Below are 23339 nucleotides of genomic sequence, written 5' to 3' on the forward strand. Positions count from 1 at the left end.
GTGTGTTGGGTATCAGTTACTAGCTTTTCCAATGGCTAGCAAGCAATGGGGTGGGCGTAGATGAGAAGGTTAGGGAAGTTTTACTGAAACCCATTTCAAAATAATTTTGAGGAACTTCGTACTACAATTGGATTGGTTCGAGAACAGTTTAAAACCTTTCCATCATGTTCTTACAACTTGAATGAAAATAGAAGAATTGAGCAGCTGAAGAAACAAATCAAAACCTTTTGTTCATGTTTATATTATAAAGGGGAGATTTTAAGAGATACTCTTCCCAGATTGTTACACCATTTGATTGTTTTGAGACCTTCGGATCTGCAAAAGAGGTTTTTTGCTCGTTTGGCAGTGTTAAGTAGCAAATTCATCAAATTTGACAACCTAATCTCTATAACTTATGTTCACCCTTAAATTTTTTGTGATTAAAAAGAAAAACCAGAGTTTTTGGCTTATGAAGAATACAAAGCTTTGTTAACCCATAAGACAAACATTGATGCTGGTGTGAAAACACGATTTCTGGTAGATTTAATTAAACTGTGCACATGAGAGTGAATTTTAGTGTTTGGTCAATATCTTCCACCCTTGAAATTCATGGGGGAGTTGCTAAAACATCTTTTCCGATGGAGCAACGGAAGGGAATTGCTCTATATTGATGGAAATCAAGACATGAAGGAGAGACAATCATCGATAAAGCTTTTCAATGATCTTAAGAGTAATGCTAGGGTACTTCTAGCCTCAACCAAGGCATGTTGTGAAGGGATTAGCCTAGTTGGTGCCTCTAGAGTCGTGTTGCTTGATGTCGTGTGGAACCCTTCCGTGCAGTGGCGGATGTTAATGGGGGCAGGCCTGGGCCTGACCCCCCTTAAGTTTTTTAAAAAAAAGTAAAGCTTGTTGAGCAGCCCAAAAAGCCCAGCTTAAAAAAATCACACGGCTAAACTAGTAAACTGCTAGTTAAAAGATAAAACCTGAAAAGAAAACCAAAAAAGAAATCTGCTCTGATTAAAGCAAACTGCAATTCTGCTACTGCCTACTGATTAATTACTGCAGTAACTTGAACTGCTACTGCCTACTGGTAATTTTGACTCTTGGTAATTTTTGAACTGCTACTGATTAAAGAAATCTTGACTCTTGATAATTTTTGAACTGCTACTGCCTACTAATTAATTACTGCAGTAACTTGCAGCACTTTTTAATTATTAACAGTTCATTATCACATTCACACGCCATGTATGAATCTATGATGATTGATGAATTCTTATCACACGCCATTCATCAATCATCATACATTCATATTATTTCAATTTCATTTTTTTTTTTTTTCAAATTTATTCATGTGTGTGTTTTATTTGCTTTATAAATTATTGTAGATGCAAGCAATATTATTGAGTTTTGTATTATGTAATTATTAAATTATATTACTTCCTCCGTTTTGTTTTGAATGCAATAATGGAATATTTTGTATCTCACAAAACATACTCCTTTGTTGCATTTAAAAAGATAAATAAAATATAAGTATATATAACTAGTTGATTTACTAATATCAATTTAATTACTCATACGAAAAATTGACAAATATAGAAGTATATTCATATGTTTTTACAATCCGACTTGCGTGGACCCGGTTCACACTAAAAATAGTGTGGACCAGGCCCAGACACATGACCCGTTAAACAGTACTAACATACACTATATCACTTTAACATACACTATATTACGTTAACATACACTATATCACTGTAACATACACTATATCATTTTAATATACACTACTATATCATTTTAACACACACTAAATCACTTTAACATACACTATATCACTTTAACATACACTATATTATTTTAATACACACTATATCACTTTAACATACATTATATCACTTTAACATACACTATATCATTTTAACATACACTATATCATTATAACATACACTATATCATTGCAACATACACTATATCATTTTAACATACACTATATCATATCAGTATACACTATATCATATCAATATACACTATCATAAACTCACGTGATATGGATCGGGTGCACACTAATTAGTGTGCACCGGATTCATATTAGTTTTTTTAATGTTTTTATAGTTCTATACTTTCACATCTGTTAATATGTTATTGTGGAAAAATCTGGCCCCTATACCAAATCTTTCAAGATCCGCCACTGCTTCCGTGGAAAGGCAAGCCATAAGTCGCGCTTATAGGCAAGGACAACAAAAAAATATGTTTGTTTATCATCTTATTACTTCGGGGACTTTAGAAGAAAAGAAGTATTGTATGCAGGCATCAAAGGACCGTTTAGGAGATCTGTTGTTCTTCTCTTCATCTTCATAGGTTGGAGCCACGCACGTAAAGAGTATGGGATCGAGGGTGGTCGTTTCAGAGGATCATGTACTGCAAGCCATGATCCATCATGACAAAACCAAGAACATCTTCATGAAGACGGTTTGCCAACCTATATCTGATGATCAAAAGTTTTGGCCTTATGAACCTATAGCACTAGCAGCATTATTGTACATATTTGTAGTCCTAGTGTCATGGTTATCTGTAATTCTGATAATTTGTTTTGAAAGTTCAAGATAATTTGTCTTATGGCTATCACCTGATATACAGAATAAATCTGAGATTATCTTCTCTCTTTTTTTTTCTTTTTCTTTTCTGCCTTTTATACTGTGTGCAGGACGAAATCTTCATGTTTATAGTTGCTGTTGGGCAAAACTCATCATACTGCATTTATCTGATGACAAAACTCAAGCTTAAAGACATTAATTCCCTATAAAAACTACTCTTCCAAACTATTAGTGTTCCAAACACCACTTTGTATCAAAAACCTGACCTGTTTGACAAACTAATATAATAACCTCGCCGTCGTATAAGCCTACAATTAATTTTACATAATCTAACATTTTTATGTCAAATTCAACTCAAAGTCGAATACAATATTTTTGTTGCTACACGGAAAAAACTTTATCTATCCATTGATTAGATAACCCACGTACTACCCCGATCCGAGATACCAAACCTTATTTATTTCACATTTTTAATATATTTTTGGCAGTCATCTACTCATCTCCCTTAAAATCTCAACACTACTTTTCCTTACGTTTTCCATTATAATCTCTCTCTTCAAATTACAGTATGAACGAAGAACAGCGTTCCCTTCTTCTACAATCTTCCTCCCACTTCCCACCCCCTAAAGGTATGATCTTTCTCTACAAAATCCCCTTCCAATTTCATTAGAACTTTTGGATCAAATAACCAAAGTTTCTGTCTTTAAATATAAAAATGCAGGGGTGAAATTATCCTATGGAACAGCAGGATTCAGAGCAGATGCAACACTTCTAAGATCAACGGTGTACAGAGTAGGAATCTTGGCTGCTTTAAGATCTCTGAAAACTCAATCAGTGATTGGATTGATGATCACAGCTTCACATAACAAGGTTTCTGATAATGGAGTCAAAATAGCAGACCCTAATGGTGGAATGTTGTCTCAACAATGGGAGCCCTTTGCTGATGCACTTGTTAATGCTTCTGATCCCAATCAACTTCTTCAGGTTTCTTTCTCTCTCTTTACTCATAACTTTCTTCTTTTTCTGAGTTTTGTTTGTTTTCTCAAGTCTCACAATGTGAGTTTTTTCTTATTGCAATTGTATTCAAGTTACAATTTTTTTTTGTGGGTGTGATTAAAATGTGTAAATTTATATTTGTGTTAATCATATATTTAATAGGTTGAGTGGGATACTGGAGTTGAATTCTCCAATGAGAAGAAAAAAAATGTGAAGAAATTTTTATGTTATCTAAGATTTTGCTGGAGATAGGAGTAATTCTGAGATATCCTCATGATCATAGTTGTTTAATCTTACCTCATATATCATTTTGGTATGCTGTTGTCATTACCCTTATTGTTGTGGAAGTTGGAATGTTGGGTCTTTATTTTTTTTCTCATTTTATGGTTTTTTAGATGGAATAATTCATGCTAATTTGTTATGGTGATGAACATGAAATATGAATATCCTTTTTTATTAAGCTACATTCTGCTTTTGACTGAAGATTGGGCTGGTTGTGGGTTGTTGCAGCTTATTGATGATTTCGTGAGGAAAGAGGGCATCTCATTTGATAATGGCCGGCCAGCAGAGATCTTGCTGGGAAGAGACACTCGGCCCAGCGGAGAATCGCTCGTTGATGCTGCAAGACAAGTAATACTTTTCATTTCATGTGCAATCTTTTGTTCCAGTGATGCTAATTCTGTACTTAGTTAAATGGTTGCCGAAGGTCTAAATGATTTATGCCTTCCTTTTAGGGTATCAGCTCTATAATCGGTGCAATCTCCCATGATATGGGCGTTTTAACCACACCACAATTACATTGGATGGTCCGTGCCAGGAACATGGGTATAAAATCAACTGAGCATGATTACTTTCAGCAGCTCTCACATTCTTACAAGTTAGTAGTGCACGCACCATGCAAGTGTTTACTACATTTCTTCTACTCAATTCGTATCAACAATGCCAAACAAGTGCCTTCTTAGAAGTTAGATCGCCTAATGAGTACCGTTGCTTTAATTGATTTAGGTGCTTAGTGGAGTTGATCCCAAATGGAAAAGATGCGAGCAAATCCAATGATAAAGTGGTGGTTGATGGGGCTAATGGAGTAGGAGGTGATAAACTTGAAGTATTGAAAGATTTATGTGGTGGTCTGATAATAGAAGTGAGAAATTCCAGCAAAGGAGAAGGTGCTCTGAATGAAGGAGTCGGAGCTGATTTTGTGCAGAAAGAGAAGGTTGTACCTTCTGGGTTCAGCCCTAGTGAAATTGGCCTGAGGTTAGTCGTATACCCGTTCACTTTGTTTTATGGTCTTTAATGTTGCTTTTACTTCATCAAACATGCAGTCCATATCTGGTGTTTGTTAGGGGAATTGAAGCCTTCATTGAACTACTTGAGAATCTAGGATGTGCTAGCTTGGTTAGCTGCTAAATTCTGATGCAGAAGACATATTACATATGTATCTGACTGCAACCTTCAAAACACCCCCACGCCATGGAATTTTGTCTTGCTTTTTTGGGGATAGGGTTAACTGTTAATGGAGTAGATACCCATGCATTGATTGGTTTATTTTACTAGTGATACATTCTTTTATTCTATATACTATGCTACTGGTAATGTCAAGACCTCAACCTGGTGTAGAAAAAAAAAATTCACATATCAAGCGCATTCTTTTTGACTGGCATAGCTTTAGAAAGTGGATTGAATGCCAAGCTTAAAGTATAGTATCATGGAGAATTGGAATTTGACAAATTTTTTGTAGGAAAAAAAATTAATGTTTATGGTTAATGGCAACATAGAATTTTTCTTATGATGTCTGCCTGTATATACCTCATGTAACTTTGTTGAGAAAATGGCTCTCAGCTGCCTACTGTACGTTGCTGTTCTGTGACATTGAAATGAATGATTTTAAGACAAATCTAAGTGGTTCTTTTCACTTGAAAGTAATCTCTTGCACCTTGAAAGTAATATCTTACACTAGATTTCATATTCCTGATTCTCATGGCTGATATGAAGCCCAACTGTAGCTTTTTTGCTACATCTTTGGACTAGATCTTCAATCAATAAATTTCACTAGTTAGTGTTTAGGTTAACAAATTTTCAATTATGTTGAGTAAATTGTTTAAATAGGGAGCAACGCTAACTGTTGAGATGGTTCTAGCATTCCAGGTGTGCAAGTTTAGATGGTGATGCAGATAGGCTTGTGTACTTTCTTCTGCAACCAGACAGTAAGATGATTGACCTTGTTGATGGTGACAAGATGTTATCATTGTTTGCTCTTTTTATTAAAGAGCAATTAAATGTTCTCAAAGACAACGAAAATGAAACACCTTGTGATCCTTATCGTCCAAGTCTGGGCATAGTGCAAACTGCCTATGCCAATGGGGCATCAACCTCTTATCTGAAGAAATTGGGGTTAGATATTTTTATCACTCCAACTGGAGTAAAGTATTTACATGAAAAGGCTTCTGAATATGATATTGGTATATACTTTGAAGCAAATGGCCATGGCACCATATTGTTTTCTGATAGAATTCTATCTTGGTTGGAGGCTAGAAATAGTGAGCTCTCTTCCTCTTCTACAGGTCGGTTGATATATAATTCTATTATCATAACTTCTTTTAGTCTGTAATAATCGAACTTCCTACTAACTTTCTTGCCTTTATCAAGCTCAGAAAGTCAAAAGGCGGTGTTGAGATTATTAGCTGTCAGTAAGTTGATCAATCAGGCCGTTGGTGATGCATTGAGTGGATTGCTATTGGTGGAAGCTATCCTACTACATACAGGATGGTCAATTCAGAAATGGAATGAACTCTATATAGATCTGCCTAGCAGACAGCTTAAGGTTTGCTACTTCGTTGTATTCTTCATATAGAAGTAATATATAACATTCTCATTGTTGGATGCAGAGAACCTTCAATAACGGCCAGCCTAGCTTCTTTTTGTCCTTCACATCGTCTAGCATCTTTCTGGCACTTGTTCTATCATACATTAATTTATGACAAATGCTTCTCTCGTTTCTGTTATTTCTAATGCCAGAAATCCCCATCTTTTGGCTGGTTGTGTAGTAACCGAGTGGAAGTATTTTCTCTGGCTGAAAAGTGCTATTATCTGACATAGCTGGAGCACTTTAGTGAAAAAAATTAAAGATTGAAAATGGACTTTGCATTGATAATTGGGAAATTACAGAAGATAAGATGGAATACCAAGCATTCGAGTTGCCTGATTCACTCCCAAGAGAACTTAACCAAATTAATATCTCTTACAGTTTTCAGCATTATTTCCCTCTTCCTAATCTTCACTATTTTTACAATTTCTTCTCTAACTTTTTTCCTAACTTCTTGAAGCTATCCACAACTAACTTATAACGATATTGCCTAATGTACCCTCTCCCTGAATATCAGTTCTTAGCAAAATGTTGTAATCGGAGTTTTCCCTGTAACTAAGGGATGGGTGCTTGTATAAACAGTGGGCTGTTAAGCTTCGTGTTGCTTATTTATTGAAATTTAATACTGCTGAAATGATCTGATTTATCAAGATATATCCAAATATCCATAATCTTGGGCAATCCTGATTTTACCATAGATCTGGCATATTTAATCCTTAAACAACCTTTGAAATCGGCAATTTCTCTTAATGTTAATGCAGAATAAGCTTCATTATCCTGCGGTTTCTGCCTTCTTTTGATGTAGAAGGATTATTCTGTATATCAACTCCTGCATCTGGAAATCTTTGGCACTATCTGTTTTATTTTCTTCTTGTTGAGTACACTCTAATTTGTTGGGTTCATCAGCAGACTGCTGGTGACATTTTGATATGTCCTGCGTATTTGATGTATAGTGATTTGTGCTCCGACCTTGTTAACAGTAGACAATGGCCATAGTTATATTGTGGAAACTGGAGAAATATTTTTTCGACTTTCTGCAGTTGCAAATTATTTCTTTTTTCTTGCTGTCTCATTCATGGATGCATAATTTAGCTAAGTTCCACCAGTTTTGGAGGCTTTTACTGCCTTCAAATGAACAAGCCAAGTTTCACCAGGCACCAGTAGTATACATGATCCTAAGGAAAAGGATTAAAGTACCCTTTACTAGTTACTACCTATTGACCATAAATCACGAGTGATGGGAATTTGTGTCTTATTTTGTATTCCCTCCGTCTTTAATTAGTTGCTACATTGTTGTAGGCACAAGTATTTAGGAAAGGAGAAAAGTTGTAGTAGAGACCATAACTTTATAGGAAAATGACAAATATTAGGGAGTTCTAGGTAGGAAGATGATAAATGTAAAGGGGAATATTGGTACTTTTTGGTGAATCATGATTACCAGATAAAAAATATTGCGAGTAAAAGGAGACATCTATTTATGGAAAATGCAGCAAGTAGCAGAAGATGGAGGGAGTATTTTGTCATGTACCTAGATATTAGGAGCTATGACAAACTCTTTCCAATTGGTACTCTAGCAAATTTATGACTTGTATCTTGTGATAAACAACAATTAAGTATTCGTGAATTGCTTACTTCTTTCTTTAAGTGTAGGTTACTACTCTAGTAAAGTTCTCGCATGGTCATCCTTTTCTTTATCGGAATTTCAGGTCAAGGTTGTCGACAGAACAGCTGTTGTCACTGCAAATGCTGAGACTGTAGTTGTGCAGCCTGCTGGCATCCAAGAAGCAATTGACACTGAAACTGGTAAAAACTCCTCTCTAGTTATTTGAGCTCGAATGTTCATTTGGGTTATTGACGAAAAAGTAAAATGTATACATTTTGTGTGTAGCTGCTGCCTGCTATAATTAAGATTCTTGTTCTTGTTTAATGATGTTCCCATTTTTTCATTTGATCGTTAGTCATAAGAAACCCCATCTCTCTCTCAAATAATTATTGACATGTAAATTTCTTGTGAGCAGCAAAGTATTGTCATGGCCGATGTTTTATCCGACCCTCGGGTACAGAGGACGTCATTCGGGTGTATGCAGAAGCTGCCTCCCAAGAAGAGGCCGATAGTCTAGCTAATGCAGTAGCAAAGATTGTAGATCAGTTCCTTGGATCTGGTAGCTCTCAATGAACAAGTTGCTGCTTCGCCATCTCGCTTTTATCGTTCCAGAAACAATTGTTACATCCTTTTTACCTCAGCTAATCCCTTTCTAGAAATCCTTAATCTTCGTTGAAGACCCTTTTTTTTTTGTTAAACGTTTTACTGATTTGGTTATATGTTTAATTCATTTCCTTGATTGAACATGAGCGTGTTGGAGTATTTTAGTTACTTTAGTTATGGAACTGATTGAGTATCGTAGTTGGGCATCATGAAAAGGTAGCCTTGATAATACATTTCCTGCAAACTAAATCTGTAGTCGGCTTCTCGCATATGCCACAAGAGGGGGGAAAAACGTGAACGTCAAAGTTCATCCTTTTTCCCCCTAAAGTACATATATAAATAGTTAAATACTAATGGTTCATGTAGAAGAGGAATTGTTTGTAAACGAGAGTATGCCATACTTCTGTGGTCAAGAGCTAGATGATCAAGGAGTATGAACGCAGTAAACGTCGTAATTGTGGTCAAGTACTAGATAATCATGAACAGCTAAAAACAAGTGTTTCAATGCATATGGCACTTCACATTTCAGCTCTATGTCATTGAACAAAACTAGACAAAAACTATAGCTTTTGTACAAACTAACTTAGTGGCACACTAATTACCATATGCAAATGCAACCAGTTCAAGTGTGAAACACTAAGCTTTTCTGCATAAACAATAAAACAAAGCACACAAACAGAAAAGTTTCAAATCCATCAGCAAATATGGCAATTCCCCTTGAAATTTTTCTGCTGTCAACATTTACGTAACGGGTATCATTCTGGACTATAGTTGAATACTTGAATCAATGAGTGCAGCCAGTGATTTAAGGCTATGTTTAGTTCACCTGAAATTTTCTAATCTGAACTTATCTGATCTGATCTGAACTTATTTTTTCTGTTCTGATCTGATCTGAACTGATCAGATAACAAGATCTTATCTTTTAGATTTTTCTCAATATATAAGAAAAAAAAAAGTCATGTGGGGTCTTGTTTGATTCGTCTCAATGAGTACTTTATTAATATTCAATTATTATAATTTTTACTAATATGTAACGAAAGATATAGTGATTTTTAAATATAAGCATGATCTGAACTGATCTGATCTGATCTGAACTAATTTTTTCTGATCTGATCTGATTAGATCTGAAATAAGCAAAAATAAGGTGAACTGAACATAGCCTAAACATGGGGATCAAACATCACCTGGCTTTTCACTCCGTCATCCAGTACCAAATTTATCAACCATTCATCCTTTCATCCCAAATCTCATGGATTGATAGACAATAGCATTGCTTGTAGTCATAGCCTCAAACTAACTTCAATTCCAAAGTGAGGCGGAAACGTGATACCAAAGAAGAATAATAGCCAAAAATAACTATTTATACGCAAGGATGCTTATCTTCATGGTAGACAAAATTCAGAGTACGAGTTTACGAAATAATCACATAGAAGGGAGGAATTCACTGACTTGTTCAGTAAGGAAGATAAAATTTCTGCTAGAGAGCATGCTGAAGCATGAATTTCCATCTAAATACCATCTATATATAATTACAGAACCACCTATCCTCAAGTTCCAACGGCAAAATAACTTCTTGCACCCAATTGTATCAAGGATGGTGCTCCTAGTCAAAGTGTATGCACCCCTAATGAACACTCGCACCTCCATGCGTCTACTTGCTGTGCAAGCTAAACCAGGTTCCCCATATCCGCATTGCCTTTGCCCCTACATTATTTTTCTCCATATTTCAAGACACAAATTAATCGAAAGACATGAAAGCCAAGGGTTATATTCAAATCCTTCAAAGGGATGCTGATGGAAAAAAACTCACAAACTTCCAGCCATTACATGCTTAATCCACAGTCCCTGCAATCTACCTCCCAAAATTTGCTTACAAGAAGACTAATGAACAAAATTGTTCAATATTAAGGAAAATAAACCACAATTTTCAATCAACTAAAACCAAGAGTGTGTTTGGTTGGGTGTAAAATCTTTTCCTTGAAAATTCGTTTTCCCATTTCTTATGTTCGATTTGTAGAGGATGGAAAACAGTTTTCCGAAAAAACAATTTTCCTTGTCAGAGGGAAAAACACACATCATCCTCCCCATTCTTCCCCTCTCTCCCACCTATCCTCCCCGATTCCATTACATTCCAGTATTCCAGACAACGAAAAACTAAGCTACAATTACTTTCCTTAAAGAAACGAAGCCTAAATTCTCAACTCAAAATTACACAAACTAAATAATCACATAGAGCTACTCAAAGAGATATCCAACGGTGCAATATCTACTCAACAATCATAGTTTTGTTAAAAGAAACTTCATTTGTTGCAATTTGTTAGACCCAAATTTCTTTTGCACATGTTGTATGACTCAACTCAACTATCACATATTCACATAGAGCTTAAAAATAAAAACAAGAACAAAAATCAAGATAAGAATAAAAGTGAGTCCATTAGTAAAGCCAACAATCCCATCAATCTTTTTCACTCCCATAAATCATAATGAAATTATCATCTTCAGAGTTCATAACAGACATTAAAACTACAAGTATAAAATTAAAAAAAAAAAAAAAAACCAAATGTTGAATTCCAATTACATGGAAGAAAGCACAATATGATCAGAAAACAACCCGGAATTGTGGGGCATTAGAATCAGCAGTGGGTAGAATTTCCCAACGACAAGGCTCCAGTTCTTCAGAAACGGGGCAGTACCCGGCAAGCGTAACCTTATCTGCAGAAGCTGCAATCGACCCGAATTCAAATACGGTAACTTCAGTCGGAGCAGGGCGTCGGACCTCCATTGCTCCGTTCATCCCTTCTACAGAATCACCGCCTTTTGATTTTTCGGGTGCTTTTGTATCGGCTGTCGGATTCTTGCGCTTCCACCATAGAAAACCCATTTGGGTAATTGGTAATAGTAACGGGCGAGGAAAGAGAGAAGAGTGTGTTTACTGTTTGGGTGTAGGAATTTCGGAAAGGGTTTATCTTTATCTTTCACAAAGGATAGGGAGAACTCAAAGGAGGGTTTTTTATTTTTCGCCTTGTTTTTTTCCATTATACTCTTGTGTTTTTATATTTCATGGATGTAGATTTACATCATCTACAATGATGTTTTAGGTTAAAAAAACCCTAGCCTCCTCTCTCTTTTTCTCTCTCTCAAACCCTAGCCTCTTCTACCCTTTCTTCATCAATTAGGGGCTGCCATGGATGTTTTCATCCATGGTAAGCCCCTTTTCCCCTTTTATTTCCAGTTTTTAATTTATTTTCTTGTTTTGTTCAATAAATTAGTATCTCTTTATGAGATTTTCTCAAACCCTGTTATGGGGTTTTTAGTTTCTGTTTTGGAAATCTCCTTCTCCCCTATGGGAGTTGTGAGTATGGATCTTTTGTTTTTATGTATGAGAAATTATTCTCATTCGTTGAAGTTCGAGACTCAACATGAAGGTATTGGAATCTCAGATGCGGTCAACCTGATTCAATCAAGAATGTTCTTCCCAAACTATATCAGAATGATAGACTTCCTCATCAATAGCTGCTTGATTCAGCAAATACAAGAGGGCAGTGCTGTATTGTTCGATCTGGTTCATTGTAGTTTCTTCGAAGACGAATTTGATTTAGTCTTGTTTAATTGTATCTTGTTTTACTTTAATACCTATTGTAGATGCCGTTTGGCCTTCAATTAATGAAATTTCTCTTTCAAAAAAAAAAATGATGTTTTAGGTTGACCCCTGATTGAAGGGCCTTCTTAGATTTTCTCTCCTTATCAAAAAGAAATTGGATGTAGATATAGTGTCCTTGGTTACTAGTCATAAATATCGGTAATGATAGTGATATTTAGGGATCGTTTGGTTTAAAATATGTAATGGAAAAAAATAAAAAAGGAAAATGATAATAAAATTAATTATATTTGTTGGGTGTTTGGTTCAAGCCATGGAATGGTAATCATTACCACCATGCACCAACTAATGGATTTTGTTACTTGAGGGGGAGGGGAGGTAACAAATTGGGAGAGTTCATTACCACCAAGTAATGGTAATTGATTGGTAAGGGGTTGAACCAAACATGAAGAAAGGGAATCGTTAATTGATTTCGTTATTTGAACCCTAAAATTAGTGAACCAGACGAGCTCTTAGTGTAAATTTGTAAAGAAATTCTCATGTTATTCACCATGAAAATGAAACTTCATCACATGAGTTTCTTTTTATAAATTTTGATTATCTTTTCGCGCTGACCCTACTTCCGATACAATCGCCACCCAATACCACATTTCCAAATGGTAATGGATAGTAATGAGATTTCATGAAAAATATGAATATATTGGGATTGAGTAGCATTACCATAGATAATGACATTGGATTTCTAATACAAATTTACACCATAATACATTACCATTCCCACCATTTATGGCTTCTTACCAAGCAGACTATTGTGTTTTTATAAATCATAAAATAAAATGCAATAGGACTTCAAAATAATTGTAATTAGATTATTTAGTGGTTATTTATACTTTCGATACACTATCCAACATTTTAGAGCCTTATCTTGATATGAATTCAAAAGAATGTTAACAACTAACAAGTTCAGATGAGTTCAATTTAGAGTTAAGAAGATCATATATATATATATATATATATTATATATATATATATATATATATTAAACCTATATAGGGTTGGGTTCTAGTGAGAACCCTCTTATGGTGAGAACCGTGAGAACCCCTTAAAATAAGCAAAAACTTCCTAAAATGAGCAAAAAAAGTAACAAATGAGTAAAAATATAAAATGAGTAGAAAACATTAAGTTATCAAAAACGTAAAATGTACAAAAATGTAAAGAAGAAAAACGTAAAATGAGCATAAAAAAGTTCAATGAGAAAAAAAAAGTAAAATGACCAAAACGTAAAATGAGCAAAAACGTTGATAAATGAGTACAAAGTTGTTAAATGAGCAAAACCATAAAATAAGTGAAACAAAAATTGAGCAAAAATGTTATGAAGTGATCAAAATCTTCGTAAAATGAGGAAAAATGAGTGGTTCTCACGGTTCTCACCATAAGGGTGGTTCTCATATGAACTTAAACCTATATATATATATATATATATATGACAAATAGGTTAAAAAACAATAGGAAAGGCAATTTGGTTCCTCCCGAGGAAAAATAGCACTCATCCTTGTGTGTGATCAGTGGTGTCATAGTGTCTTGCAGCCATGAATTATTTGCATCTTGTAAGAATTTGATTTACACATTGCAATGAGTTATTTTTCTGATAACAATATTTTCCCATTAAGGCAGTACACGCAGTAGCCGAAGCAAATGAAAACAACCACACATTTCCCTCGAAGATTAACAGTTGCAATGACAGCCTCCTTTTAGTCTTTCATTTCTTCCCTCCACCTTCACAAGATTTACATAATGGCAATAAACAATGCTATGCACTAATTTACACATCAAAAAACCACATACACAAGCGAAAACTGTGATCGCACCGAAGATGTTTGCTTTCAGGAACAGAGATCAATTGTCCTGGTATGGAAAGTGGAAATACCACCAATGATTTATCAAAGGATAGTATACGCATCATAGTCATCCATTTTAATGAAGCACAAAATGGCCAGAACAAATACGAAAAACGACGAAAGCTCCATAGTTAGGGCTCCCCAACCAATCACACCAGCATGTTTTAAAATAGCTGGTATTGCTATACTGCCAACCACTGAAGCTCCGGTTAAGAATTTGGTGGCGTTCAGCCAACTATTAGATGAGTTGAAAGGGGGGCAGAAGAAAAAAGACAAACAGTTAGTATTGTAAGGCTAACAGTTGAAAATCTCACAGTAGCATAGATAAGCACCAATAACTACCTGTTACCAGAGGATTCTGTAAAAAGCGAAGAGGCGTCAGATCCAGCAAAGAACATCATAGGCATAGGGAGAAGGACATACATAATAACTGCAAAACAAGAAACAATAGTAATGTCAGAGTCCAGCGCAAAAGGGAAAAGGCCAACGAGAGAACTTGTTTTTCACCAACAGAGAACGGGAATTGGTGTGGGGCCCATCCAAGCAAATTAACCAAAATGTCCTATCCTCACAGGCTCACATTATCAATCAATAACATATTCCAAATAGCCTGACTTTCAAATAAGTTCAACACAGAAAATTTCTCTGTCTTTAACGCATCAAATTTTCCTATCATAATTTATATAATGAAATCCAATACTTCATACTGCTGGCGAGAAACTATAAAGTACAAAGTAACTGAGAGTTGGGGTGGGGGAGGCTGGACAAGTTACAGAATATAGGCAACCTAAAGAAGACTGTTTGGGGGGGATAACGATAACCTATACTTAAGAAACATTGTGAGCTTATTGGGATTTAAGAATATACTGTAAAGAGCCCAATACTTCACACTCAACACCTTGTCAATCACACTTTGTTTGGATGTTAGGAAACAAAGAAAAAAGGAAAGAGCAGCGAACAAGTTTCCTTGTTTGGATAAAAGATTGGGGAAGGAAGGGGAGGGAGAGGGAAGGGAATAAACATCATCCCTCCCAAGTTGGAGAGATTGGGATGGAAAATGGAGCTTCATCTTTCCCCTCCCCTTCCTCCTCTGTCCCTCCCCTTCATTTCTCTCCTACATTTCTATCCAAACAATGTATCGATGTATGTTATCATACATAAGCACATATTCGTTGAATATTACATGCAATGAAACTTTTTATTATGTAGTATTAATTACAGGTAGCATGTGTAACTGTAAATATCCCGAGACCTGTACCTGAAAGCATTGGCCACCAGTTATTGTACAGAGCACATGCCTGCGAGCAGCATAAAGCATTTGTAAGACATTAATTATACATTAGCATACTGATCGCAGGGGAAATCTTGCAAAATCAAAGCAACGACAAAAGGAAAATAAAGTTTAATATTGACCAAAATCTGCAATACAATTCCTCCAGACACCAGAATTGCTAGGAAAGCAAGCCTTCCACTTTGCACACAAGCCACCATATATCCAGGTAAGTCTGCCATTTTATCGTCTCACTCTTACCACTCACCACATAGGTTGAAAACCACTGGAAGCAAAAAGGAAATAAATCACATACAGTAGGAGAAAGCCGAGAAACATATCAAGTGATGAGAAGCATGAGTATACTAACACTTACAAAAGAAAACCTAGTTATTATTTAAAAAATTGTGAATTGCAACTCAGGAAACACACTAACAGCTGGCAGATTGGATCTCAAATTTTTGCAATGACCTCCACAGTTTTGCACTTTCTCAAGCTCGTGATGGTGTCGAGGCCGTTTTTTGTCACAGATAAGGCCTCTAGAGTCTCAGGACGCATAACGATGTGATTATCTGAAGCCCTTAAATCATTTTCAAGGATAAACACTACAATTGTATTTAATCATTCTAGAACTATCAAACTACAGAATTTGTCATTGCTTGACTATTCTTGAGCTACTCACTCACTTATAGATGAATCTGTAAATGAAAAATCAGGCTATATTAATAACACCTTGAAAAGCGGACATAGCCATTAGCCAAGGGCAATAAGCACATTCCATTTAAAGACCATGAAATTTTGTCATCTGCACTGAGAATGAAGCTTCATTGTCTATGCAGCTTTGAAGAACTTTCACCTTCTAAATTTAAACTCCAAACCCCTAACGGCACGCTTGGTTAGTGGTTATAAATAGTGGTAATGGTAATGAAATTTAGTGTAAATTTGTAAAGATTTTCACTTGTCCATAACCATGGGAATGAAACTTTATCACAAAACATGGGTTTTCCTTTATAAATTTTCATTACCACCTAATACCACCTTCCCAAGTGGTAATGGATAGTAATGAAATTTTAGAAAGAAAATGGATATCTTGTGATTAAATAGCATTACCATTGGTAATGACATTGGATTTCTAGTACAAATTTACACTATAATGCATTACCATTCCCACCATTTATAACCTCTTACCAAACGGGCCGTAAAAGTTCTATTGATATCCAAATAGAATGTAAGGATAGCAAGAAGGACAAATTCATTATTCAATTAATGATAAGGCACCTAAGAGTCTCTAAACGAGCTCCTTCAAGGACAAAATTTTATATTAAGAACATATCAGTCCCAGTGGAAGACAGAACCCACTGAAGCGAAATCTATACCTGAACACCACTTATAACAACAAGGTGTGACCCTCTCCCAATAAAAGCCATAACAACGTAGTAAGTTTATCCATCAAGAGCAAGCACCCATATCTCTTACAAGCAAAACAAAGTGGCACCTAGAGGTTATAATTTGGTGTACTTTCTCATGTGAAAAGAAAAAAGCCCTGAAAAAACCATCGCAAAAGAGAAAATCACCCTAACACTCCTGATCGAGGCTACTTCTAATGAATGATGCTGATAGCTACTAATGTTTATAGACCCTTCAATTTCCATTTCCCTGATCATCCAAACAAGTTAATATTTGCCTCCTCATCACTCGGTCTATCCTATCAAAACCATATCTTATATAGGCCAGTGGCTGCAATCCCACCTCAATCCTTTTTCCACTTCCCGCCTCAATCCTTTTTTCACTCTTATCCACATTGTATCAGATCAAATATAATCGACGACTCGAACGAAATGGAAACCCTAATAAGAATATCAATCTTTTCAAAAGCCATGATGCCCTGATTTCTGCTTGGCAATGACTGTGGAGTCCAATACTCGCATGCCGTGCCAACATGGGATTGTTCCAATGTAACAAATTCCAGTTTTTACACGCTTGATAGTTGAGACACACTCCAAAAAAAAATAAAACTTGATATACTATATAGTTAAATGTATTTAAGATATAAAAGTTGCCACCCTCACTAAAAATAGCAAAAATTCATAGTTCAGGTCCAACTGTGACAAAAAACAATCATAGCATACATTTGCAGCCAAGAATTCATACATTTCACAAAAAATCAAGCAAAAAGATACACATATTAACTCTCATAAGGCGATGATGATCACCAATTCAAACAACTAAGTACAATTGAAAAGCATCACAGATGTTGGACAATCAGTAATCCAAAATTCTAACTTCATCAATGTGAAATTTTGAATTCAAATATATACCAATTTAGTGTTAATGGTATCAATAATACCAACGTTGACAAAGGAATTGGAATTTGACCAAAAAATGATGGTTGAAATTAATAAATAAACATACCAGGTGGGCGTGAAGGAATCAAAAAGTGCGAGAAGTTTGCTTAAATCGGATGCGGAAGCGCAGAAATCTAAGAAACATCGGATGTTGCACGTCGACAGATACACCCACCACCTCAGAGGCTATGGAGATTCCGATACAAAGGGGACTTGTCCTAAATTATCACCATGTTTAGAATAGTAGCATATCATACGCCGTTTTAAGAATTTCCAAAATAATAAGGAAGAATTTAACTAGAATAATATAAACATTAACCGGTTTTTCCAAGATAATACAAACTTTTTAAATATTTTTTAATATATCAACCTTTATACTACTTTCCCTAGAGTAAGGGGTTGTTTGGTTCGGGGGTCTCAAGAAATGGTTAAGAAATAGAGAAGCCTAATTTCCTTATTGATGTTTCTTTTACTATTTTTAGCATTCCCTTTACCGTTTTCATTACCCATATCCCTCTAACATGTTCCCCCGCCCCCTCCACTTTCAACAAAGGATAAAGGTAAACAACAAATTGGCTACCTTGAGTCCTTGACCACCAACCTCACCTTACCCCCACAACCACCAGCCTCACTTCCACCGCCACAACCACCAGCCTCACCCACCGTACCAGCACAACCACTCAACGTCACCACCGCATGTCCCCAACAACAATCACCATGACCCAGCCACTCGAAACCCACCCCCACCACAACCAAGTCAAAACTCACCTCACCACCACAACCCAAACACCAGAAACCCACATTGACCACTCCAAACAACCACCTGAAACAACCTCACCACCGAACCAAAACATATACAAACCTACCACTCGAAAACAATCTCCAGAAACAACCTCCACCACCCTAAACTAACTACCCAAAAATCACCCCCACCACCCCAACCATCTCGAAAATCACCCACCAACTTAAAACCAACAGAAAGCCACCCCACCTAAAAATAGCAATAAAGAGAAAAAAAGAGAAAGAAAGTGAGTGATGCACACAATACCGCTTAATATAAGTATGAATGAGACTCTTAATGGTCAAAACGAAACTTCAGTTGTGGAGTTTTCATATAAAAACTTGTGATGCAGTGGTGGAAGTGGGACTTTGGTCGTGACCACTGATTTTGCAATGGTGAACATTTGGGCAACTTTGGTGGAGGTGGATGTGGAGGTGGTGGGTTTTCTTAAAATGGTGATGGTGGACCGGTGGTGAGGATGCGAGAGACTTGTTTCTCTAGTCTAGCCAAACATATGTTAAAATTAACAAGTTTGAGTTCCTTTCTTTACCTAACCCTTTCTTGATTCCTTTCCCTTTTCCCATTTCCAACGAAACATCCTCTAAGTTGAAAATGACTTGTAACCTGTAAAACAATTATAATAAACCTTTAAACCTCTTTCTCCCTCCTCCCCCACCCCACCACCAAAAATAACCCCATCCCCTCCCTCACCCTAGCCCAAAATTAATGGCTGCCTTCTTCACAGTTGAGAAAGTACCCCAAGTTATATCCTCTTGGTGCCACTGCCAAGAAACATCCTGTGACTTCCAATTGAGGCTACTTCTAAGTGGTGATGCTTAAAGGCTACTAATGCTTATACACACTTCAATTTCCATTTAAACCTTATCATCCATACAGGTTAGGGTTTATCTCCTCATCACGTAGCCTTGCCCATCAAAACCATCATATCTTGAATACGGCATATTGTAATTTGTACCAGATCAATTTCATCCATTACTCGAACAAAACGGAAACCCTAATTAAAATGTCAATCCATTCAAATCCATGATACCCTGATTTCTACTTGGCAATGATTGACTTGCATGGTTTGCCAAGATGGGTATTGTCCCACTTCAACAAACTGCAGTTTTTACATGCTTCAGAGTTCAGACATCAAAAACTACTACTAATGTTGTATATATTCGACATATAGTTACCCCCCTCACAAAAATAGTAAAACTTTATAGCTCAGATCCAACAGTAGTGACAAAAACAATCATGGCATAAACTTGCAACCAAGAATTTATACATGTTCAACGAATCAAACAAAAGTACAAAACCATAAACTTTAATAAAAAGTTGGGCAATCAGTAATCAAACAAAATTAAAACTTTATCAATATGAAATTCGTCAATTTAAAGTATAGTATTACAATAGCGTTATCGGTATCAATAAAATTATCGTCGAGAAAAAAAGGGCTTGAAATTAAACAATTATGACTTTATGAGGGGTGAAATCAATAAATCAATAAAATCATTAAATCAACATACCAGGTGGGCGTAAAGAAATTGAAGGTGCAGATAGTTAGCTTGAATCGAATATGGAAGGGGAGAAATTGAAGGAACGTCCGGATGAATTTTGTGGCACCCACCAATCTGCTCAGACAAGGGTATGACTTAGGATATGAGACAGATTATGGAAATTCCGATGGAAAGGATAATTTGTCCTAAGGGTGCGTTGTCTTCAACTTATTGGCCTGAACTTATTGGACCTTATCTGAATTGAATTTGAACTGAATTTATTAGAACTTATTAAATTTGATTGGACCTGATTCAACTTATTCGACCTGATTGGAACTTATTGGACCTTATTGGAACTTATTGACCTTATTGAAACTTATTAGACCTTATTGGCCCTGATTGAAACATATTAGACCTTATTGGACCTGATTGAAACTTATTATACCTTATTGGACTTGATTGAAACTTATTTGACTTTATTAGACAAAAAAATTGACCATTTATAACATAAATATTACCCCTAACGTAAATACTACCCCCTCAAAATTTATTATGAAGTAATAATTATTAAAATTCGTCCTTTAAAAAAATAATTATTATTAATTATCTCTTATGATAATTAATTTAACAAACAAAATTTGCTATTTATATATTTGCCTATACATAACTTTGACTACTAATATATCTAATACTCCCTCCGTTTCACAATATAAGGCACAAGGTTCGAGGTCGAACTTTGACCGTTAATTACTCTCAATTTACAATGATAAAAAAATTTAAAAAATAATATTATTATAGTATTTTTCAAGACGAATCCAACGGTATAATTTTTATAATTTTTATTCATCGTATTTGAGAGATATTTGTGGTCAAAGCAAATTTTCATAAAGCGTAAATGCCTTATATTTTGAAACAGATGGAGTACTCTTGTTTTGATTTTATAAAGCACTAGTGGAAAATCAAAAGTTGATTAACATTTATTGCTAACAAGTTAAAATTGACACATATGAAAAACTTTCACCCACTTTCATTTATGTGAAGGTAGTAGAATGCATTAACTCCTTATCTCTCACTCTACATTTATATCTTTCATTGTTATTAGTAACGAAAATATGTTATCTTTAGTTATTTAAAGACGAATTGCAAAATATTGTAATTATAATGATTGTTATTGTAAACCTTAATTACTTGACCATGATTATAATATTATTTAATAATAATATAATCACCTAATAGTAATATGAATAATCAAATAATAGACAATAATACAAGTATAATAATATATATTGTGGTACTTTAATAAAAATTGTAATGATAACATAATCAGCTAATAGTAATATGAATAATAAAATAATATACCATAATACAAATATTTAACAAAATAATAGACACTAATACAAGTATAATACTATATAATCATTGTGGTACTTTAATTAAAATTCTAATAATAACATAATGGACAATAATACAAATGTTTATTGAACATTGACTATTTGGACCTTATTAGTCCTTATTGGAACTTATTAGACCTTATTGGAGCTTATTGCACCTGATTTGAGCTTATTGCACCTGATTGGAACTTATTGGACCTTATTAGACCTGATTGGAACTTATTGCCTTATTGGACCTTATTGCAACTTATCTGAACTTATCTGAACTTATTGGACCTGAAACTTAATTTTTTAAGTTGAGGAGAACGCACCCTAAATTCATGGTGATTTGGAATAGTAGCATATCATCGTGATTTAGAATGAGTCCGGATTCTCTAGAGTTTTAGTGAAACTCTAGAAGGTAGAATTGTATCTGAGCCATATCTCTATTACATAAGGGAAGGGGGGAGGTGTGGTGTCCTTTTTTGAACTGACTAATTTGCCCCCCCTTCCCTTTCAATATTACAATTCACTATTACCTCAAACAAAGCCACGGGTATTAGAGAGCAAATCAAACTTTACAAAAATTAAGCAAATCACTTAAATCACTCACAAATCACTTATATCAGGAAATAAATGAGAAAATCACGTTAGAAGAAATTCACAAATCACTGAACTTTACAAAAAAATAAAACTTAACATACAAATCACTGTTCTAAAAAACTCACAAATCACTTACAGTAGTCTCAATACATAAAAAAACATTCACAATCAACACTTACAATTGTTCTCAAAAACTCGCAAAATTCAATACCTATACACGATATACACAACAATATGCAAAAAAAACATAAAATTTCACCGGGATTATCACACATTTGACCATCGACGATTTTCAATCTTCCAAAAAGGTACACAATTCTTTCAATCTTGCAATTTATTTCAAATTAGTTGAAAAAACAAGAGCAATTTTAGGCGTAATTATTACTAACAGTGAAATTAAGCACCAAGATAAAAGGGTGATAATAAAAAAATTTCGCCAACAACTTTTGCAAAAATCAAATTTTGGATAAAAAATTACATTAACAGTGAACTTAAGCACCAAGAGAAAAGTATAGATTTTTGTTATTTCAAAAACCAAAAAATTAACGATTTTTATTATTTCAAAAAAAAAAAACAACGATTTTTGTTATTTCAAAAAAAAAAAAAATACACCGATTTTTGTTATTTCATGTTAAAAGTATAATTTTCTAGATTTAAAATATATTTATGAGTTTGATTTAATTTCTAGATTTCAGAAAATAAAATGTTCATGATAAAAGTATAATTTTCATGATAAAAGTGTAATTTTTGAGTACATGATAAAAGTATAAAATTCTAGATTTTATACCATTTAACTTTAATTCATTTTCATTTTAATTTCATTTTCAGAAAAAAAAAATAGTGAAATTAAGTATAAAATTATAAAATTCTAGATTTTTTAAAAAAATAGTGAAATTAAGCACCATTTTCAGAAAAAAAAAGGTCTTTTATACAATTTAACTTTAATTCATTTTCATTTTAATTTCAAAAAAAATCCAATTTCAAACTCTGACAGAAAATTTCAAATTTAAGTTTGTGAAATCATAATTTATATGTTAGGCAAGGGGGAAAATTTTATACTATTCGGATTATATTTTGGAAACATTGATTTATAATTTTCGGATTAAATCAAACATTACATTTTCTGGCGAATTACCTTTCCTTCAGATAAAATCTACTGTTGCATGCTTAATACTTGAAATAGTTGATTTGATGAGCTGGGTAGTGGTGGTGGTGACGTCGAACATCTTGCCGAGTTCGCCGGATTTCTTGATGTCGCCACCAGTGTAGGGTACGGCACGAGCAGCCATTGTTGGTGGGCGTTATTTGGGTTGGGAATCGGGCCGGCCCGTAACGTA

The 23339-nt window shown here is 34.8% G+C and overlaps 3 protein-coding genes across 4 annotated transcripts; 1 reads left to right on the top strand and 2 right to left on the bottom strand.

The window, feature by feature from the left end:
* The first annotated feature begins 2603 nt into the window (after positions 1–2603).
* LOC104907863 (phosphoacetylglucosamine mutase) lies at positions 2604–8779 on the top strand. Its single transcript, XM_010696879.4, has 9 exons — positions 2604–3202; positions 3295–3557; positions 4080–4199; positions 4304–4446; positions 4575–4823; positions 5715–6130; positions 6221–6390; positions 8139–8235; positions 8451–8779. Exons 1-9 carry the CDS (start codon positions 3142–3144, stop codon positions 8606–8608), a joined length of 1677 nt encoding a protein of 558 aa, XP_010695181.3. The 5' UTR covers positions 2604–3141; the 3' UTR covers positions 8609–8779.
* Positions 8780–11076: 2297 nt separating this feature from the next.
* LOC104907865 (hypothetical protein) lies at positions 11077–11680 on the bottom strand. Its single transcript, XM_010696880.4, has one exon. It carries the CDS (start codon positions 11517–11519, stop codon positions 11238–11240), a length of 282 nt encoding a protein of 93 aa, XP_010695182.1. The 5' UTR covers positions 11520–11680; the 3' UTR covers positions 11077–11237.
* Positions 11681–13841: 2161 nt separating this feature from the next.
* Positions 13842–20224, bottom strand: LOC104907866 (vacuolar protein sorting-associated protein 55 homolog). 2 transcript variants are annotated; one of them, XM_010696882.4, is made up of 6 exons: positions 20060–20224; positions 17817–17967; positions 15548–15690; positions 15393–15432; positions 14477–14564; positions 13842–14369 (listed from the first exon to the last, which is right to left on the bottom strand). In XM_010696882.4, the coding sequence occupies exons 3-6, from the start codon at positions 15644–15646 to the stop codon at positions 14177–14179; spliced, it is 420 nt and encodes a 139-aa protein (XP_010695184.1). In that variant the 5' UTR covers positions 15647–15690; positions 17817–17967; positions 20060–20224; the 3' UTR covers positions 13842–14176. The 2 variants fall into 2 exon arrangements, with proteins under 2 accessions (XP_010695184.1, XP_010695183.1); XM_010696881.4 differs by lacking the exon at positions 17817–17967 and having other exon boundaries at positions 20060–20223.
* Between the last annotated feature and the right edge of the window lie 3115 nt (positions 20225–23339).

Source organism: Beta vulgaris, chromosome 5 (genome assembly GCF_026745355.1).
Source record: "Beta vulgaris subsp. vulgaris cultivar EL10 chromosome 5, EL10.2, whole genome shotgun sequence".
Lineage (NCBI taxonomy): Eukaryota > Viridiplantae > Streptophyta > Magnoliopsida > Caryophyllales > Amaranthaceae > Beta > Beta vulgaris.

Coding starts and splice junctions, on each gene's coding strand:
- LOC104907865 (XM_010696880.4), bottom strand. CDS start 11,519: ATGGGTTTTCTATGGTGGAAGCGCAAGAATCCGACAGCCGATACAAAA.
- LOC104907863 (XM_010696879.4), top strand. CDS start 3,142: ATGAACGAAGAACAGCGTTCCCTTCTTCTACAATCTTCCTCCCACTTC. Junction 3,558..4,079: donor ATCCCAATCAACTTCTTCAG/GTTTCTTTCTCT, acceptor GGGTTGTTGCAG/CTTATTGATGATTTCGTGAG. Junction 8,236..8,450: donor AGCAATTGACACTGAAACTG/GTAAAAACTCCT, acceptor TCTTGTGAGCAG/CAAAGTATTGTCATGGCCGA.
- LOC104907866 (XM_010696882.4), bottom strand. CDS start 15,646: ATGGCAGACTTACCTGGATATATGGTGGCTTGTGTGCAAAGTGGAAGG. Junction 15,433..15,547: donor GAATTGTATTGCAGATTTTG/GTCAATATTAAA, acceptor TGCTGCTCGCAG/GCATGTGCTCTGTACAATAA. Junction 14,370..14,476: donor ACAGAATCCTCTGGTAACAG/GTAGTTATTGGT, acceptor CTCATCTAATAG/TTGGCTGAACGCCACCAAAT.